Raw genomic sequence first — 19,881 nt, 5'->3', positions numbered from 1 at the left:
TTTTAACCTACTATATCTCTACAACCATTAGTACTAAAACATTGTGATTTATATCAGTTATAGAGCTATCTTTTCTCTACAATTAGGTGAAGGTTTCATTGAAATGTAATGAATTGGAAGAGAGATATAAAGGTTTGAACTGTTTACAAAACCAAAATTTAACCTTCCATATCACATTAACTATTGTCACTAAAACATTGAGATTTATATCGATTATAGAGCTATTATTTCTCTTCGAATTAATTTGTGACCTGTGACTTTCTTATTTTAAGACAATCTACTGTAAAAATTGATTACTGGCCCATCTAAAAGAGTTTTCAATGAATTAAACAACTTGATAATTAACACTGTTGAGTGCTCGTGAACACGTTTTCTTGTAAAACAAACGTAATTTCTCATACGAAGATAAAAGGAATCCTGGAAAATGATATACCGTTTGAAAGCCCATTAACCAAGGAAACTTTTATATAAGTGCCAGCACCTAGGTCTGATAATGATCACGTAAGGGTCTAATGAGTTTTCTTAAAAATTTCGATTACTTTTATTTTTCCAGCATTCGGAGGAAGATTGAGGCTGTTTGGAGAATAACGTATGCTTCAAAATGGTATCAATTTTTAGACAATTTATCTGTCTTTCTAACCGTGTCATCAGAATCAAATTCGGACTAAAACTTTCTGAGTAATAACATTTTTATTGGAAAAAAGTAATGATTTTGGAAAAAAAAATTAAAGTGACGTCACTCAAGAACGGTGGAAAATATGAAGTTGGCCAATACGTCATTGAACTCCACTTTAGATGTACTACACACAGTAGGCCTATGGACAATACTTACTGGTTCACCCTGTAGTGTCCAAAACGTCGAGGTTACAAAGCCTACAGCTGGTAATTGGAAATAATTCATTATAACGGTCCGGTAGGACAGTTGTATAAGGGTTGATCGTCAAAAACTGGACGAAAAAGCGTAACGTTGAAAAACACCTAACTTTGACAATTTTTTTCTCTTTTTGTAAAAAAGATAAAATTCCCAAATTTTCTTTAAAATGTAGGGAAAATCCTCCTTTGTAACTGTATTTTTTTTTTCAACAACGTAGATTAAATAGATTTCGAGAATAACATTGCTGAAAATGTGAAAAAACGCCATTTTCAGAAAATATTCTTCTTCTTGTTACCTTTTTTTGTAAACAACGTAGCGCCTAAAACGCGTGAACCGATTTTTATTAATGAGGCGTCATTTGATTCGAAATTTTATGTAGATATTTAATCTGGTTGAGGATTATTCTTGGGAATTTCTTATTGGCCAATCGGATCTGGGAAATTACTTTCAATTTTATTATTTTTCATTATTTATTATTTAAATCTTCTTTCAGAGACTCAATATCTCCATGTATGGATCTCCTTAGAAGCTATTTATACTGTAAATAATCCGTTGATACTCCTTTAATTTAAAAAAACAAATCGTAAATCAATTTCTGCAATTGCACCTCTAATGTATTTAAGAAGTCATTGCTTCCAAACAGTCCGCCATTGTTTTAAGGTAGTGAAAAGACGGAAATACTAAATATGAATTGTTTCCCAAGTGAAGAATTTTTAGAAAAATTGTTACAATACATTTTATTCTTTACATTTGAACAGCCTAATTAATACCCCGAGTTTAGGGCATTTAGAACTGAGATACCCATTTTAAATAATACAATCGCAAAACAATACATTCGAAAATGTTTAGTTCATTAATTATTTCACTATATTTAAAGTTGTTAAATAAATTATATTGAAAGCTGATGATCACTTTTTGAAAAAGTGACTGTAAGGTTAGAAGATTAGTAAAAAGTAAAAAAAATTTGATGGAGGTTGAGAAAATGAAAAAGGTCTTTTTTTTGAATAAGACGATCGAAATATAAAGGTGGGTTGGGTTTTTAGGGACTTGGGTGGTGTGCGAGAAAGAATTAAAGAGGTTGTTATTATTAATGTGGCGACAATTAGGTGGTCGATGGGGTAGAAGTTTAAAAAGTGATGGATGAGACTGGGTTTATGATCGATTGGCGAGCTGTACGTTTTGGAATTAAAATCATTCATCATACGACTGGGTCGCTGGGTAGACACAGAATGCTGAGTGGAGACGGGGCCTGGGCTAACTATCGCCATGAATCATGGAGAGCTGACGGCTGTAAAGGATGACAGCAGTCACACTAATGCGCACGCTCACAAAACCAAACTATACTATAAACATGCCTTCTTTTACTCTTTTCCTGCTTTTAATACCCTCTACCAGAGAGCTATAACCTTACCTCTGTCACAATATCAGTAGTTAGCGCGACAGAAGTTCTGGTAGTGAAAGAGAACAGTTCATATTAAAAGTAGTTACGTATCTCTCAACCCTCTTTCAGTTTTTTCCCTCTACCATTAGAAGTCTCTTAATCCTCAAACTAGTATCCTCAAAATATCAACTTCAACTGGTATCGTCGAGTCAGCTTTGACCCGAAACTTTAAATGCATATTACTTTTAAAAGGTCATTGATATAATTAAAATTGATTTAGTTTTTCTTAGAAAATTTATTTGGCAAACGAAAATGATAAATAATTTGTTAAATTTGTTTAATATTTGAACTGTACGGTACTGCTAAGTGTTCCAATCTCAACCGCATCTAATACCTTCAATCGAAAATCCAACGCACCGCCATTAACGCTTATTTCTACTATAGCAATCAAACCATCCACACTGACCTAAAAATCCCATTTGTCCTTGACTTATCCAAATCCCGTCATTAAAACTGTCCGGTAGGACAGTTGTATAAGGGTTGACCATCAAAAACTGCACGAAAAAGTGTAACGTTGAAAAACACCCAACTTTGACAATTTTTTTCTCTTTTTCTATAAAAGATAAAATTCCCAAATTTTCTTTAAATCTTACTCCAAACCCTCCAAACTGTCTTGAATTCGTCTTACCGAAATATTCGTGAGCACAATTAACACACAGTTAATAACAAGTAGATTATTAAACAATAATTATTCATTTCTCTATTGTAATTTAATTTAGTCCCCCTAATTTTACTTATAGTAAAATACTGGAATAATTAGCTGTCCTAAATATATGCATATCTTATTTACTTTATATTACATATATACAACATTGTGGGAAGAACACCTAGATGGAGAATGTAATTGAAGAAAACTATATTATTTGCGATAAAGCCAGATAATTATTACCTATTATTATAAACGTTTGACTACTTCATAAAATAACAATTACTTTAATCAAAGAATGAACTTAAACCGACGATTTTTATTTAAGAAATAAAAATAAATAAATAAAATAAACAAAATCATTGATGTTTGTTGGTGTAAGCATTTTTTTAAACAAGGTTTTGAATTTTTTAGCCTCATATTTTTATTTTATTTTTTATAACGTTTTTCTTTTTAACCTGTAATTAATAGTTTGATTATTATAAATAACTAGATATTACAGTCAATCTACAGTGCTACTTGAACATATATTTTGTAGACGAAAATGGCCAGCATAAGGGTCTGTGATATCTAATAAATTCTAAAAAATAACTTATTAATGAAAATTAATGCAGTAGAATTACTTAAATATTAATGAGGTATTAATGAAATGTTGGGTACTCGCTGATTTGTGTACCTTTTGGCGTTTAATCAACCCTTATACTTAACATTTTAAACTGTAAGTTTTTGTTAAGGATACCAAATTTGATTCCACACTTTCCCAACACTTCAATCCGCTCAAACACAACCTGTCCTCAGACTACTCTTCACCCGAATCCTCGCCGAAGACTGAAGCGTCGATGGCCTCGCGATCACCTGATCGCATGATAAAAAAGGGCATCCTTCTAATTCACTTCAATGGCATCCTTTGTTAGACGACTCGTGATGGTTATCGTTGGATGGCCCTCATTCAAATCTTTCCCAGCCATTTTTATTTATGTATTGTAATCTGATTTACTTGTTGCCAATGGGCAGTTGTGATTTAAATAAAGAGAGTTAAAAAAACAAATTATAATTATAATAATTATTATTATAATGTCAAGCAATGCATGAGTTACTAAGTAAATTTTTGTTTATTTACTTCGCGTCTTAAATTACTTTTTAGAAATGTTTAAATAGCTTAAGTCAGCAGCATTGTTGAAACTGGACGGTACAACTTGAAGTAGAAGAACCAAATTACCATATAATACGACAAGCAATGGGGCACACCCTAAACCAATTTTGCTACCTTGTAATACCCAGTAATAAGTCAGACCACAGATTTACAGAGTTGGATTTATATCAGCTACGTGTCACAATACAACATACCCTAGTATAGAATCTCCCGGTACATAGCCTCCCTGGCGCCTGCTACAAGCACCTCCTACATTTGTACGCACACCACCAAACTACACTCATGTACTTCTGAAGGACTTTGCAAATCTTACAGTATCCTTAGGCTGATATATTACTCAGTTATAATTCTTGTTTTACTGTTTCGTTGGACTTTAAAGAATCACTCCTACATCTTCTTTAAACCTTAAAAAGTGTTCATTTCCTCTCGTCTAAACTATGCGAAATTACTTTTCTTTCGATTTCACAAGACAACCAATTTTTCCGAGACTTCTTCTTCCCTACCTTAATGTGCCTATTTTCTGTCCAAGCTACCATCTCCACATCTAAATTAACCATCCAAACTTGAATGCAAACGTCCATAATACTTTTTCAACTGGAGGAGGCTGATATCAAAACGAAAGGGAAGTCAAACTATACAGAAACAAATCGACTGTAATTTTTCAACTGAAGCTTTTTTTAAAATATCAATTTCACGGATAATGAGTTCTCTTCTTTTGCACTCGAATAACATTATTTTTCTTTAGTTTATTGAAGATTATTCAAATCATTCAGTATAAGAAGAGGTAGACTCAATTTGTCAATGAATATTATCTAATTTTCTAAATTATCTTTTTGTTTATCTTTTTGAACGAATCTTTTTGAAGTGCCAAAATCAAGTTCAGTGAATTTTTTTACTGTACTGAATTAGTTTTGAAAGGTAACTTGCATCTCGCTGTTATATGTCAAAAAAACTGAAGTTGTCTCGGCTGTAGCTACAATAAGGAAGGTAATAAGCTAAGCATCAGTTCCTCCAAAAAGCAATTCTAAAAATCTGTATTATCTCTCTCGAATTCGCTGATGACTGTATCTCTGGACACTTATCTGGCTAGCTTCAAGGAACAGACGATAGCGTTGAACAGCATAGGGGTGCATAAAATGTTGTCACATCTTTAAGAACAACATTCTGACTACTGGTTAGATTTCTCACTGATCATTTTGGTTTAAGGGGGTCATGGTGACACACAAATCTTTTTTTTGTAATTTAGTGTATTTAAAGCGAATTCATATTTCAGTTTGTTATTTTGGTCCTAAGATTATAGCTTCTTCAAGCCCAGAGTTCGCCAAAGTGGTCTATATAGACCCCAAGTGGTCTGTTTAACAGAAGTAGGGGTCGATCTAAGCCAGGGGATCGATTGGGGGTCGAAGGAAAAACAATTTCGAACCCAATATAGCGAACCTTGCAATGAAACACCAGGCACACCCATCTCATTAATTAAGAAGCAATACTGTAGTTACTTTACTTATTTTTAATTACTTATTATTTAAGGTATTTCAATTACAACATTAAGATATTTTTCATAAAACTATTGTTACACAATGTAAAATTACTTTAATAAATGTTTAAAATTATAAAATAAATTTACAAACACAGTACCTAATAGTTAGTTTTATTTTTAATTAACTGAAAATTACTTTAATGGGGGTCGATGGAGATTTCGAAAAATTATATAGGGGTCCAGGATCAAAAAAGTTTGGCGACCCCTGTTCTAGCCTATTGTTTTGACGAACAAAATTCAATTAATATTTGACATCATTCGCAGTTATACCATCTTTCTAACAATGTAGTTATTACGATCAATTTGATTGCGTCGCACCCAGTCTAAAAGCCTCATCAAGGAAGGTTAAAAAAGGTTCTGTCAGTTTATAGAATAATTCTTTCAAAAATCTATAGTTTTAACCCTTTTTTACAGTACATATATTTCACACTAGAAACCATTAAATATAATATTGAACTCGCTAAATAATGGAACATCCTCTTTTTGGCACGAGATATTTCATTACAAAAACCACAAAGTGCAACTTTGCTAACAACTTTTAATAGAATATTTGTTACATTATTATTATTATGGTTGCGAGAAATTAAATATCTACACCTAAATTTTATTATTTAATTTCGTGTTTTTATTATTTTCTTACAAATAGGAGTATCGTTAAAACTTGACGGTATAACAACTGAAACTTTACTTCATAGTTTCGAAACAACTCTGTCCTATGCAACGCGTAGTTCATCTATAGGCTCTAAACCTAAGTCTAACCAAAAACATTGCTATTAGTTTAGGCTTTCATTACTATGTTACATTTTGCAATCTAAATAGAACGCTGAAACCCTGGAGCACTTTCTCTTTGTCTGTCAGCTGTACTGAGAAGACACTACCTGGAGGAGTTTCTCCAAAAAGGAGTGCCCATTAATCAATATTCTCAAAATGGTCTCATATGATCGCCTAAATAGGATCTACCATTAAGATAAAGAATCTTTAAAGATGAGATCATTTATAATAAACGAATAAAGATATAGAGATTAGCTAGAATGTTTAATTTACATCAAGAATCAATATTATTATCTTTTGATTGTATAGGAATGTTTAATTTCTTTTGTCATTTATATATAATATACAATATTTTTTTTTTTTTTTGGCATTGGCTTCCGCCATACAGCCAGCATCGTCTAGGTGCTTATCACTAGAATATCACTCACTCTCCATTCTTACTTATAAATACATTCGCTTCACACATTCATCCCTCTACTGTATACAACAATTATTTACATAAACTACAACTAATGTATGGATCAGAACACTATATTCCTGCCATCCTTATAGCTTAACCAAAATTAAAATCACGTAATCCTTCTCTAATCATTTTCTTGCATTCATTCTAATCGGCTATAACTTTTAAATACATTCATATTTCTTTGCTAGCTTTGCTACAGATTTAAGCACATAGATGTTGGTGGAGAATATTATGTCTTCGTAGCGAAATGGTTCATCTAAATACCTGTATATGTTATGTCGTCAAACCTTCGTTTCCTTTCTATTACTTAACCCCCTGTAATATGTAAATTTAAATTAAATACAGAAATTTATCTATTTATTTATCTATCTACGAGTACTAATTATATTTCAGCATATACGTGCCGATTTGCAAATGCAGCGAACAAATTCTAGACTTGTGAATGGAACCCAGTATTGCAATAAATCTTAGCTTTGCGGGCCTCGCCTCGAACCACTGGGCTATCGTGGTGCCTTATATTTATACAAAATAAATAATAATAACAATTTTGTTTACTAATTTTTAGTAAATATTATGCATAAATAGAAGCCTTATTTACAGGAAAAAGATGGGTTTCTGTAGCGGGGGGATATAGCTGGCACATATAAAGATGTTTTATTTTTAACGACAAGCGTACTGGCGGTGACCGCAAGAGCTTATAGCCAAGAGCTCACCAGTAGCTAACTACAGTTCTTGATGTTCGGCTCAGTGGGAGTGTTTTATGTTGATAGGGTGCTTATTTATGGAATATTTAAAAAGATAATCAACCTAAAACACTCAGTGAAAGTATAACCTTCCGAAACTGTTCAAAAACAAAGAATAAAAAGAAGTTTTCTCTACAAAAACACTCAACCATTCAACAATGATAGGGGAAAAAAAAAAGAAAAAATAACTGAATAAACAATAAGAAGGGATAGGATGAGAGGGCGCGAGTAACAAAAAGTAGTCTAGAACTGGCAATTATCTTAATTTATTGTTGGTTAAAACCGTAAGTTAAATGTGCTGCTTAGAACTAATAAATAATACAATTTTTATCATGCAACAAACTGTAGAAGTTTTATCATTTCTAAGTTTAATGTATTCTTTCTTTTATTTACGCCAATTGTACATATCATTAATCGATGCTATAAGCACACCAAAACGTAGGACTTAATTTTTTTTATTTTATTTATTTGTTATTGCTTTTACAGTTATAGTTTGCTATATTTTTATTTTGTTAAATGACATTATTGTGGTTATATTAATTGTCCTACCTATTTTTTTTTAAACAATTAAAAACTAATTATTACTTGAGTTTCTAAATAAAACAATGCTCATCTAATTGAAAACGTCATTTCTTTTTAACTCGTTCAAGTAAATTTCGCCATCCTCACTAATAACATGATAACCAGTCAATGACAAACCTGAAGAACTTCTTCATTGCAAATATTATGGTGTGGCTATTCGCCAATCAGCCATCGTCGAAGCATTTGTGAATATGTCGGAGATGGAAAAAGTGCACAATTTCATTTCATTCAATGAATTCAGGACAAAATACTCTAATAAGAACGAAATCTCCATGGATGTGCTACAATCTGAATGGACCTTGAGGATGGATATCACTAATTAGATATTTTAGGGCGCCTGAAAATATATAATTTAATACTAGAATTAAATTATTAAGCACATTAATTAGTAATTTTTAGGATAAGGATTAGCCGAGTGGCGTAGGCTGTCTTAAAATAAGGAATTCAAAGGTTACAAATTGCACTAAAAAAAACTTTCCTTAGACTTGGTTTCAATATTTTCTATAGTACCATATTTGAAACTAAGCAAATTAACCTTCGATTGTACAAATAGCACTTTTTAAAAATATTTCCTAACATTTTCACAAATATTTCAGAAAGTATAAATTTTTTTTTTAGTGCAATTTGTAACCTTTGATTTCCTTATTTTAAGACAGCCTACTTTAAAATTGCCATCTACTGGTCCATCTAAAAGAGTTTTCAATGAATTAAACAACTTGATAACTAACACTGTTGTGTGCTCGTGAACACGTTTTCTTGCAAAACAAACGTAATTTCCCATACGAAGATAAAAGGAATCCTAGAAAATGATATACCCGTTTGAAAGCCCATTAAACAAGGAAGCTTTTATAAAAAGTGCCAGCACCTAGGTCTGATAATGATCACGTAAGGGCCTAATGAGTTTTCTTAAAAATTTCGATTACTTTTATTTTTACCAGCATCTAGAGGAAGATTGAGGCTGTTTGGAGAATAACTTATGCTTCAAAATGGTATCAATTTTTAGAAAATTTCTCTGTCTTTCTAACCGTGCCATCAGAATCGAATTCGGACTAAAACTTTCTGAGTAATAACATTTTTATTGGAAAAAAGTAGTCATTTTGGAAAAAAAATTAAAGTGACGTCACTCAAGAACGGTGGAAAATATGAAGTTGGCCAATACGTCATTGAACTCCACTTTAGATGTACTACACACAGTAGGCCTATAGACATTACTTACTGGTTCACCCTGTATAACTAAGCGCAGGTTATTGTAACTTTTCTTTTTACGTATACTTCTACAGAAATTACCTATGGTAAGTTATTACAGTGACTCCCATTAATATTGGGACACCTATTACAAAATGATTTAAAAGAAAAATGAAAACAACAGACAAAAGTTTGGAATTTTTTTTTTTTTTTAAATTACATTAGCAACATCTGTAGAAATTATATATAAGTATAACTCAATGAAATTCCAAACTGTTAGGTAGCACTTTTTGAAAAAGTGTAAAATAAGGCTCTCAAAAATATTGAGACACCAGAAGTGCTGGAGTTTAAATGTTCAATATTTAAAATCTCCTACTTTTTAATAATGGTTGGTAATAATTTAATAATTGCTTTTTGACTTACAATAGCCCTCAAACGATCAGTCATAGTTGAGACAAGTTTTTGGTTAATTCAGGTGGTGTTTTTTTCCCATTCTTCCAGGAAACATCGTTTTAATTCATTTTTGTTAGATATTACTCGTTTACTTAAAGCACTGGCTAAATATTGCCATAAATGTTCAATGGGATTAAGACCTGGTGACTGCGGAGAGGTTTGGAATACTTTTGGGCAATTGTATAACAGTCACTGACGTATCACCCAAGCCGTAGGTTTGGGGTCGTTATCTTGGTAGAATTTAGAAGACCCTAAAATACCAAATGTTTGGGCACTTTTTTCAAATTATATTTTAATATATTACTATAAACCATTTTGTGCATCATTCCATCAATAAACACTAATTCTCCAAATCCTGATGCGGACATCCAGCCCCAAACCAGAACTGACCCACCTCCACCCGGAGGTGCAGCTTTAAAACCCTTTAAAGTTGGCTGTAAATTCTTCTTTTCGAGTTCAGCATTCGCTTTCCTCCAGACCATAACCCTTCCATCTGACTGGAAAACATTAAATTTTGATTCATCGCTAGAGTATATCATTCCAAAAGTCACTATTTACATTGGAATATTTTTCGGCAAATTTCACTCTCTTAACACTATTTATCTTACTGACAAAAGGATTCTTCCAGGCTACTCTACCATGATAGTCGAGTTTTCTTAGCACTCTCCGAACTGTTTCTGCTCCTTTTTTGCTCTCTGAACATGTCAAAAATTTCTCAAGAAGTTTTGGAGCACTAAGTCGGTGATCTTTTTTAATTCTTTTAATATATAACGCTGCTCTCTCTCAGAGAGCAGTTGAGGACGGCCTTTTTGTGGGGTTGAAACAATTCTTTTTTCTTTTTGGTAACGCTGAATGATGTTCCACGCAGTAGATGTTTTAGGTCCGATCAGTTTTTCTGTCTCTCTAACACTTTTTATTGTCTTTGTGCAAAGAAATTACAATTTTTCTTTGTTCAATCGTTGTATTTGTATTTTTGCGCGACATGTTACACCTGGCTTGATTTATATAAACTAATTTAATTATTAATTTCATATTGAATATATGCTTAAGGTATATATTTACAAATTGTATAAATATTCGGGCAAAACATTGGACAAACTATAAATTATAATAGTGTCCCAATATTTATGAGAGGTAGAATTTGCTCTTATTATTATATATATTTTTTTTAATCTACCAAAACATTTTTATGTACTTATTTAAATAGTTATTATTTAATTAATAGTAATTATAAAATGAAATGAATTTATAAAAATTTGAATAAATGGGTGCCACTTTTAATTTTCGTCAATTTTTAACTTCTGTATGTACTGTCCCAATATTAATGGGAGTCACTGTATCTATCTATTCACAATCTGTAACATGCAACTACATCCTGTTTACAGTGGTTATTAGTCAAAATGGTAGAAAAAGTCACCGAAGAGAAACTAAATAACAAAAAAGAACAATGTAAAACTAAAAACAAAATAGAGGAAACTTGTTAGCTAAAAATAAATAAATGAAAAGACGGAAAATTTAGATTATTTTCAAATTAGTGATGAAATATTTATGAAATATAAATATTTGAAAGAAGGGAAAACCACAAATGGCAGCAGTGAGAGAAATATACTCGGTATACACACCATCCCAATAGGATAATTACTAACTTGACAACGTACATTCTGGCGGACTAATTATTTCCTATCATTATAATATCAAACATTCACCACCGAGCGATAATTATCTTTACTAAAAACAAAAAATAAAATAAAGAAAATAAAAGAGGAGAAGTGTGTGGAATATCAAAAAGAAATTAAAAAATCCTTGTCATATTGAAATAATAATAAGTTTGGTTTTCGTGGTCGGTCACCTACTGTCCCACTGAATAATTTAGAGCTTTGTTCCTTTCTGATGTAATTTCTGTCCAGTCTGAACAAAGACATTTATTTCTATTTTAATCAATCTTCTCCATTCTAAAAAGTAAATAGACAAGTCCATGTCCATAATTTTTACGTTTTTTTAATTTTTTGTTAGTGTCTATGGAAAATATAGCAAATATATTCAATTTTTAGTTAAAAGTTTTCAATTAAAGTAACGTTTTTAGGACTGTTTTGGTTGCTTGGGCTCCTGGTCATTCCGGTATTCCGGGTAATGAACTTGCTGTTGAAACAGCAAAGGAAGGAGCAGCGTTGGTTGCAGTGACTCCTCAGTGAACTGTGGTGAGTCCAATGAAACTGTGCCGGCACTTTGTAGAGGTGGGTCCAGTTTATTCTAAAACTAGAATCCTCGTCTTCGGGAGGTCAAATGTTTCCAGCCCAGAGATTGTGGCATCTTAACATCGGACAGTGAGCAAACATCCACATGAACTTCCGTCCATTAGGGAGACTAGACATCGTGAGAAGATAGTTCTAAATCTAGATTCCTCGTCTTCGGGAGGTCAAATGTTTCCAGCCCGGAGATTGTGGCATCTTAACACCGGACAGTTAGCACACATCCTCATGAACTTCCATCCATTAGGGAGACTAGACATCGTGAGAAGGGAGTTCAGCGAGCAATTGTTTCTGATCAATTTCTGTTTTATGAAGTAAATATTAATCTCCTTTTATACAGGGTGTTCATTTTAAGACGGTTGAAATGCATTTCATGCTTAAACAGGTAATCTGAGCAAAAAATGGTAGAGGAAAAATTTGTTGCCCGTCACCTCTAGTTTCAGAATATATGACTTGATTTTAGATTCCTGCGCGCATACGCGGCTGACGCGCGACCAAATGTGAGGGTTAGCAGTTGACCCCCCTTTTCATATACACAGTTTTAAAGAGTATAAAAAGTTATGAAAGAAACCGGAAACCACTATTAGATATCTTCAAAATTAAAGGTGCTAAGCCATTTCAAAATCTGGTATTTATAATTCATATTTCAATTTTTTAACTTGTTATCAAACAGAAAGAAGAGCACGCGATAGGTCATTTTTATGTATTTTTTCATCCCTTTTCTACTAAAAATATTGCCAAAGCAGTAAAACTAGTATTTTTCTTAATATCGGGAAATAAGTCGTTTTCCGAGTGATTTTTCTAAGAAAAATCAAATGTTAAGAGCTTTAGATGTTCTCAAGCATACACAAAATGGCTAAAAATTAATTTTACATCTGTTACAAACAAGAAGGTTTAATAATTATTTGGTAATTTTGGGAGAGTTGCGTTTAATTACCAAAAAAAATTGGAAATCTCCTGCCACATATTTAAGTGATCAATATTTTTCATGTAAAGGATCAAACTTATTCCTTAATTTATCAAATAGGGCACTTTACTCAACTTGTGCAGCATGTACTGTGCCTCCAAAGATGACTCCTCAGATACAGAGAGCAGTTGATAACCTCCTGGCTATCCTGGCTTGCGAGCCATAGGAGGCACCTTTGAAGGCACACTGTATATGAACACCCTGTATATAGGCGCGTTTTTGGAGCTTTTTCCAGGGCTTTGCCGGCATCTGGCCACTTTTCTCTCGTTACAGACCACACTGCCGAACACCAGACTGTGAGCTATAAGAAGTTACTAAAAAAAGAAAATCTAAGGGCCAGCAGCTGGATTCGAACCTAGGATCTCCACATTGGTGTACTAGGTCCACTTTCTACTGAATATTATTCAAATTGTAATTACGGTGCTCTTCTACATTCACTTACAACATTTTTCTAAAAAAATTCTTATAAGTCCATTTCTGGGAGGAAGATTGGGGAGACTTACTCCAAAAGAACCATTTATCACTTTACTGAATATTCAGTTTTTGAGTTTTTTTCAAAGATTAATCCAATGATTTTGGATTAAAATATATAAAATTTATAGTGTAATAAAATTAATAAGGAAATACACTCATTCTCACGAATTTGTAGAGATACAATCTAAATTGAGAATAAGTTAATTTAAAAAAGGTTGTCTAACAAAACAATTGATAGTTGTCACCGGTTTAGAAAAGAGCTGGCTCTGGAGCCATGTTGAGGTAAGGTAGAGTAATCCGTCGTTGCTCGGTTGGAAGGAACGTAGTTTGTCAGTGTTGCCCTATAATAGATTTAGCTCTACTCGCTCTCAATGAGCGTGATAGAAGAGAAAGAGCTCCGGATACTGTTCGGGGGAATGCTCTCTCACGTCTGGAGGCTTGATAAATGCTCTCTCACCTAGACGTACAGGCCGTACATCACCCGGGCCACTCCCAAGTATCACAACTCCACCGCACCCATCTCTAATGTATATAACATGAGCTAGTCACTCCTTCTTATTGCTTCTTGACACCGCCGTCATCTCCTTGTCATTACTGGACGTCTTGACAGTGATTAAGTCGAGAACAAATATTATTGCCACCTCACTTTCATCCAATTCTTTACTTTTCTATTTATTCCAACTCCAAAAATTGAATTTGAGTAAATTAGTAGTGAAAAGTCGGTTACGCAAAATCCCAGTTTTCTACATTTACACCCCCCTGTTCGGGGTAGGGTTTGATTAAAAACCAAAAAAATCCATATGGTCTTGAAGCTCATTATATGCGCAACTATTTCTGAAATTATGTGATTCCTTAAATCATTGAAAAAATGCCCTTGAAAATTTTAACAAATATCTCGAGAACGAACTTTTTAGACATTAAAATAAAAATACATCTGGATCTAGACTTATGAAATCATTTATCAGTTCAATAAGTACTTCGAATTCTAAAGTCCTCCCGCAAATTGACAACTCTCCTTGTCACCAATTTATTAAGTTCCATTCTGCTGGCGAAAATGTTTCTCAAATTGTATTTTTCTCCTTTGTAAGAAACCTAGGCATAAAGGCTAAATAACATAGAGCTCTATGTGTCATTTTTAATCAAAAGTAAAAACCATAAAAGTAACCCACATTTCAAGCAATTTGTCGTTCAAGTCTAAGGAAACAAAATTTACAATGTGGCCAAAAAGTCATATTAGAAGATAATGAGAGACATGAGCCTTTACTGGAACTCTGCGATGGCTAAGATCTTACTTAGCTGCATGCAAAGAGATAACTCAACTATCGGTTTTTCAAGTACTCTGGATGGGATGAAAGAGGAAATTGACGAATTAGAACGGAAATAGATTATATGGAGGAAGACGCCTTCGCCATTGATCTCTGATTGTGCTTGGGATGCGAGGAGATATGGGTCAGATAGCTGTGATGAAGAATTTAGCGTTTCCCAATATTTAGCGTTTACTGAATATTATCCACAATTGCATTTCTAATCACCACTTCGGCTACAGTTTATTCAATATTCTTTGCGGAACCATTATCCGTTAAAAGGCAATCCGCTCATATTAACATACCAACATGACGGACTACCGCTACTCGTCAACATCAAAGCAGATTTTGTTTTTTTTTACTAAAACCATATAAATTAACATGTTCTCGTGGGTGTAAAATCTAAAAAAAATTACGGAAGTTAATGGAAAAACTAAACTCCATTTACTAATAACTAAGAGTTAAATATTGTTATTAAGTGGAATGTTCAGGGGACTATAAAATAAATTTAATGATACAGATAATGGTATCAGTTTTACGTCTTCTCGGGGCCATGTCAATAAAAAATATGGCGAACAGAGAAGGGCAAAAGTGATAACTAGGAATTGGTAATTATCTTTGACGCAAATTATTATTATAACTTTGATTTTATTAGAACACTGTTCGTGGATTTGTATTGTGTAAAGATGAATTTGTGCTTTTCTGTGCTATTGGTGCTATGCATTCTCCAATCAACTTACGGAGCTATATCACGTGAAGTATTCCCTATTGAACCCAGTAAGTACATTATGCTGGAAATTCCTAATTTTTTTTTTTTTTTATTATTAATAATCTCTAGTTTAATGGGATTTTTTCCTTTGAAATCCACAATCTCCAGTTATATAGTCAAATTCGATTTGAATCTCATCTAGCCTCTTAGATTTACGGTGTTGATCTCATCCAAAACCCTTCTTTAGCCTAAATCCAGTTAAGTTTACAAGTAGTCTATAGAACTGTCGATTGCATTTTGTGTGTGTTTACCCGCCGCTCAATTTCCAAATTTTAATTAGGTATCATTAAATGTTTAGTTTCTTATATTTCTTTAATTATTATTATATTGAATGAATGGAATAAACTTGGGCCATGTTTTTAAAAAAAAACTTTCAATTTTTAATTGGGATTGTTCCCTAAGCCCGAGCCGCCACTGCTACAAATGAAGAGAGATGTTTCCTGTAATTCGATATCTTAAAAATAATCGGTTTGTGTTAAGATCTCACAAGGAACTTTTAGATTCTTCATTACTATTTATCACTAAATCGGAAAAGAGAATTGGACTAGCCACTTCTTCGGGATTGGCTATCCCTAACATCAGAGTAACATCTTAAACTCACCATCGAAACCCGCAGGAATCCTTATACGTACTTTACTCATTGTATCCTTTACAAAAGGCTAAACCCTTAGAACAAACTCTCCACACTACCGAGAGCCATATTAGATTTTGTGAGATCGTTGAAAAGTTCAATCTTTCTGTGTATTATATACACACACAGTCTTATTTTTGCGCATTCTTCAATTTTTAAGATAAACCAGAAGTCTGCGAATACAAAGTAGGTCGTACACTAGCTCCTGGAGAATCACTCAGGGACTCTACATACTGCAGGGAATATACTTGTGATAAGGATGAAGCAGCTAATCAACTTGTGCTTACGACTGTAACGTGAGTACAATAAGATAATGATTAGAAATATTAAAAAATATCAGTATTGGCATATAATAAATGAACTCAATTTACGCATTTGAATAATAATAAAAGTTAACTATAAAGGTTTTTGTTTACAGTTCTTGTACTCTTGAAGAAGGTAAATTAATTTGGCCTTAGGGCCTCAATGAGAGCGTTTGATTCCCGGGGTAAATCTCTTCTTACCTATCCCTTCTTTTAACATGATTTCCTTATTATTCTGCTCCGAAGCCGGTTTGTGGCTACTTCAGCCGTGCTGCAATGAGTAGCACAACACATAATCGCATCTACAAGGTGGTAAAAGCTTTTAATGTAATATTTAGTAGGTGATAAATGCACACAAAACCCTAAGATGGCAGTTTAGAGATAGAAGTTAGAGAAGGGATTAGGTTAGTGGTTAGCCTGTATTCCAACGAGGAGATCCGGAGTTCGAATCCAGCTACTGATCTCTTAGACTTCCTCCTCATAGTGAGCGTCACACTGTCCGATAGTGCATAGCGTTGAACAGTTCGGAAGCCAGTAGTGCATTGAAAATACGCTCCTGGCGTCTTTGATATCAGATGTTGACGAGTCTTAAATATACAAAAAAAAAAAAATAATAATGAACTTATTCACGTAACTCGGCCTTGGATATACTTTGCTGTCATACTTTAGGTAAAACAGCAAAAAACTCACCGGTCAGGGGATTTTGTGCTCTCGTTACTCCGATTTAACTGATGCCCTGGGTATCCTCAGTGAGAGAGAACATCCTTAGAGAGAATAAAGCTTTCCGCTGGTATTATTGCCAGGTTACCAGCTAGAATTGAGTAAAGCAAAGATGACGACTTTCTTCGCCACTGACAGCCTCTGCTTACCCTAAGTTTTGTACAAGATTCGACTACGGTGGCTGAAATTAATCCTCAAGGGATTCCGTCCAAATCACTGATAGTTTCCTGAATACGTCAGTTTTGGATTAGCCAGTTTCAATATCCAAAGCTAAGTTCATAGATTTCCTCGCTTCTATCTCTTTGGAACCCATTCAGTTTCAAACAGTCTCTCCAAGTTATCTAACACAAAGGAGGGTGGATTAATAAGTTTTAAGGATTTAGTAAAGAATGAGAACATCTTAGTTGAATTTTCTCTAGATACCGCATTGCCAAACAGCTTTTTAAAATTCTAAAAACTGCACATTACCTCTTCTGTCTTATGTACAACATGAGGAAAATACCGTTTATCCTCAAAACAAGATGCAACAATTTGCAGCTAGCTAATTGTAATGTAACTAACCAACTAGTTATTTTCTTGTCAATTTTATCATATTTATATTTTCATTTAGATGCGGTGTGATGTCAGTGAGAGTGGATCCACCTTGCTATCTTGGCCGTCATCCACCGTATACTCCATATCCACAGTGTTGCCAACCAAAAATAGTATGCCCGGAAGATAGCAACTAAAATTTTTAATGTTTGAAAAAATAAATTGTGTTTTTCTGATTATTGATTTTGAACTAATTAACTACAACTTATCCTTAACTTATACGCACAAATAGACTTGAGGAAGGTGTGTGCTGGTTGTAACCTCCCTGGATATTTTTGCAAAAATAAACAAGAACGAACTCTTTCATGACTTATTCTTATTGCTATTCACAAGGATCTAAATGATTAGCATTCTTTAAAGTCGTAATATTTGACCCAAATCAATTCTCACCAACATTTTACTATTTAAATCCTTAAATTACTCTGAAATATTGAAGAGAAGCTTATCCCAACCAATATGATGTTTACAGAATAGCCCAGGAGCCATGTTTGAGAAGATGGACTTCCATTAAATATACAGGCCGTTCCGGTAAAAGAATTACCCTTAAATTGGATATTAAAAATAGATTTAACCACCCTCGACAGTACACAAGGTAAAGGGCCATCCCTTCACAGGAACATAGCCCTTTACAGGCACTCTCTAGCAGCCTGACTCAGGAAACGGATATCTCCATTAACACAGCCGAATAAATATGTACACAAATGTGACAAACGTCTTAATTTGTCATGTAAAGAATTACATGAGGATTTCCGATTGCATATAAATAATAATTATAAACTTTTGCGATTCTGTACAAAAGAATTATTTAGTTTTTGTTTTATGATGACACAATTTGTTAAGTTTTGTTTGTACTAAACGATAGTACTAACCTTTAGTATTTGTTTTTTGTAATAAACTATATACCATGATCAAATAGAGTTTTATCGAACTCTTACATTAATAACCAAGTCTTTATAATAATTAAATATACAACACTATTTGCTTAATCGAAATTTGAAGATATTTTGTAAATTAGTGCCATGAGAATCGTATTAAGAAAAAGTCATGAATTTATTATAAAAAAGAATAATCATAGTTTTATTTAAAAAAAATCTTTCTTCCTACTCCTAAAATCATGTCTTGCAAACTATCTTATGATTACAACAATTAGGATAAGGCGTTCCACTTGATAGAGGCTTTAAGTCACATTTTTCTGGTGGAATTATAACGCCACATCTAAAAATAGAAAACAAAAATTTTTAGAATCTATTACATGTCACAGACCCTTATTCTGGCCTTTTATCACTAATAAATATTTTTCTGTTAGAATAATGAAAGAATGTATCTCATCATCATAGTTAGTATCAAAAAGGCATTTCATTTCAACTCTATTCCAAGTTATTCTTGTGATTTATCTTTATTCTGAATAATCATCACTTTCACTCGCACATTAAGGAAGAAATAGGGAAAATTAGAGTTGCTCTATTCCTGCTTTGATTTTTATAAGAGAAAAATGACCTTAACGATAGATGTAGACAAAATAAGATGGAAAATTAAAGTGAGAGGTGAGGTTAATTTGAATTATGAAGTAGGGTATAATTGCAAAAGCAGCACTACAAAAATGGCAGACAGATTACAATAATGGTGATAAAGGTAGATTCTATAAAACTGTGGCAGATCAGTTACCTTGACAACCATGGTTTAAGGGAACTATCACTAATAAATGGGTTGTTACGACAATAAACAGGCTGAGAGCGAACCACGCGGTGTGCGGATCGTATCTACACAGGATCAACAAAAGGTCCTCTCCTCTTTGCGTAGATTGCAATGAGGAGGAGGATTTCAAACATGTAATAATGATATGTCCACGTTATGTGGTAGAAAGGAAACGAATGTTTGACGATATATACAGGTATTTAGATGCACCATTTCGCTACGAAGACATTATATTCTCCACCAACATTTATGTGCTTAAGTCGATAGCAGAGCTAGCAATGAAATATGAATGTATTTAAAAGCTATAGCCGAATTAGAATGAATGGAAGAA

At 33.2% G+C, this 19,881-nt stretch overlaps 1 protein-coding gene across 1 annotated transcript; it reads left to right on the top strand.

Annotated features, from left to right (window-relative positions):
- Window positions 1-15,458: 15,458 nt before the first annotated feature.
- LOC141457787 (U-scoloptoxin(16)-Ssd1a-like) lies at window positions 15,459-18,034 on the top strand. Its single transcript, XM_074135039.1, has 3 exons — window positions 15,459-15,619; window positions 16,403-16,538; window positions 17,875-18,034. The coding sequence occupies exons 1-3, from the start codon at window positions 15,529-15,531 to the stop codon at window positions 17,990-17,992; spliced, it is 345 nt and encodes a 114-aa protein (XP_073991140.1). The 5' UTR covers window positions 15,459-15,528; the 3' UTR covers window positions 17,993-18,034.
- The last annotated feature ends 1,847 nt before the right edge of the window (window positions 18,035-19,881 follow it).

Source organism: Rhodnius prolixus, unplaced genomic scaffold, assembly GCF_049639745.1.
Source record: "Rhodnius prolixus isolate KJV_2025 unplaced genomic scaffold, Rpr scaffold_5, whole genome shotgun sequence".
In the NCBI taxonomy this organism is placed as follows: domain Eukaryota; kingdom Metazoa; phylum Arthropoda; class Insecta; order Hemiptera; family Reduviidae; genus Rhodnius; species Rhodnius prolixus.
The sequence above is the reverse complement of the archived record's forward strand: the minus strand, read 5'-3'. Positions and strand labels throughout refer to the sequence as shown.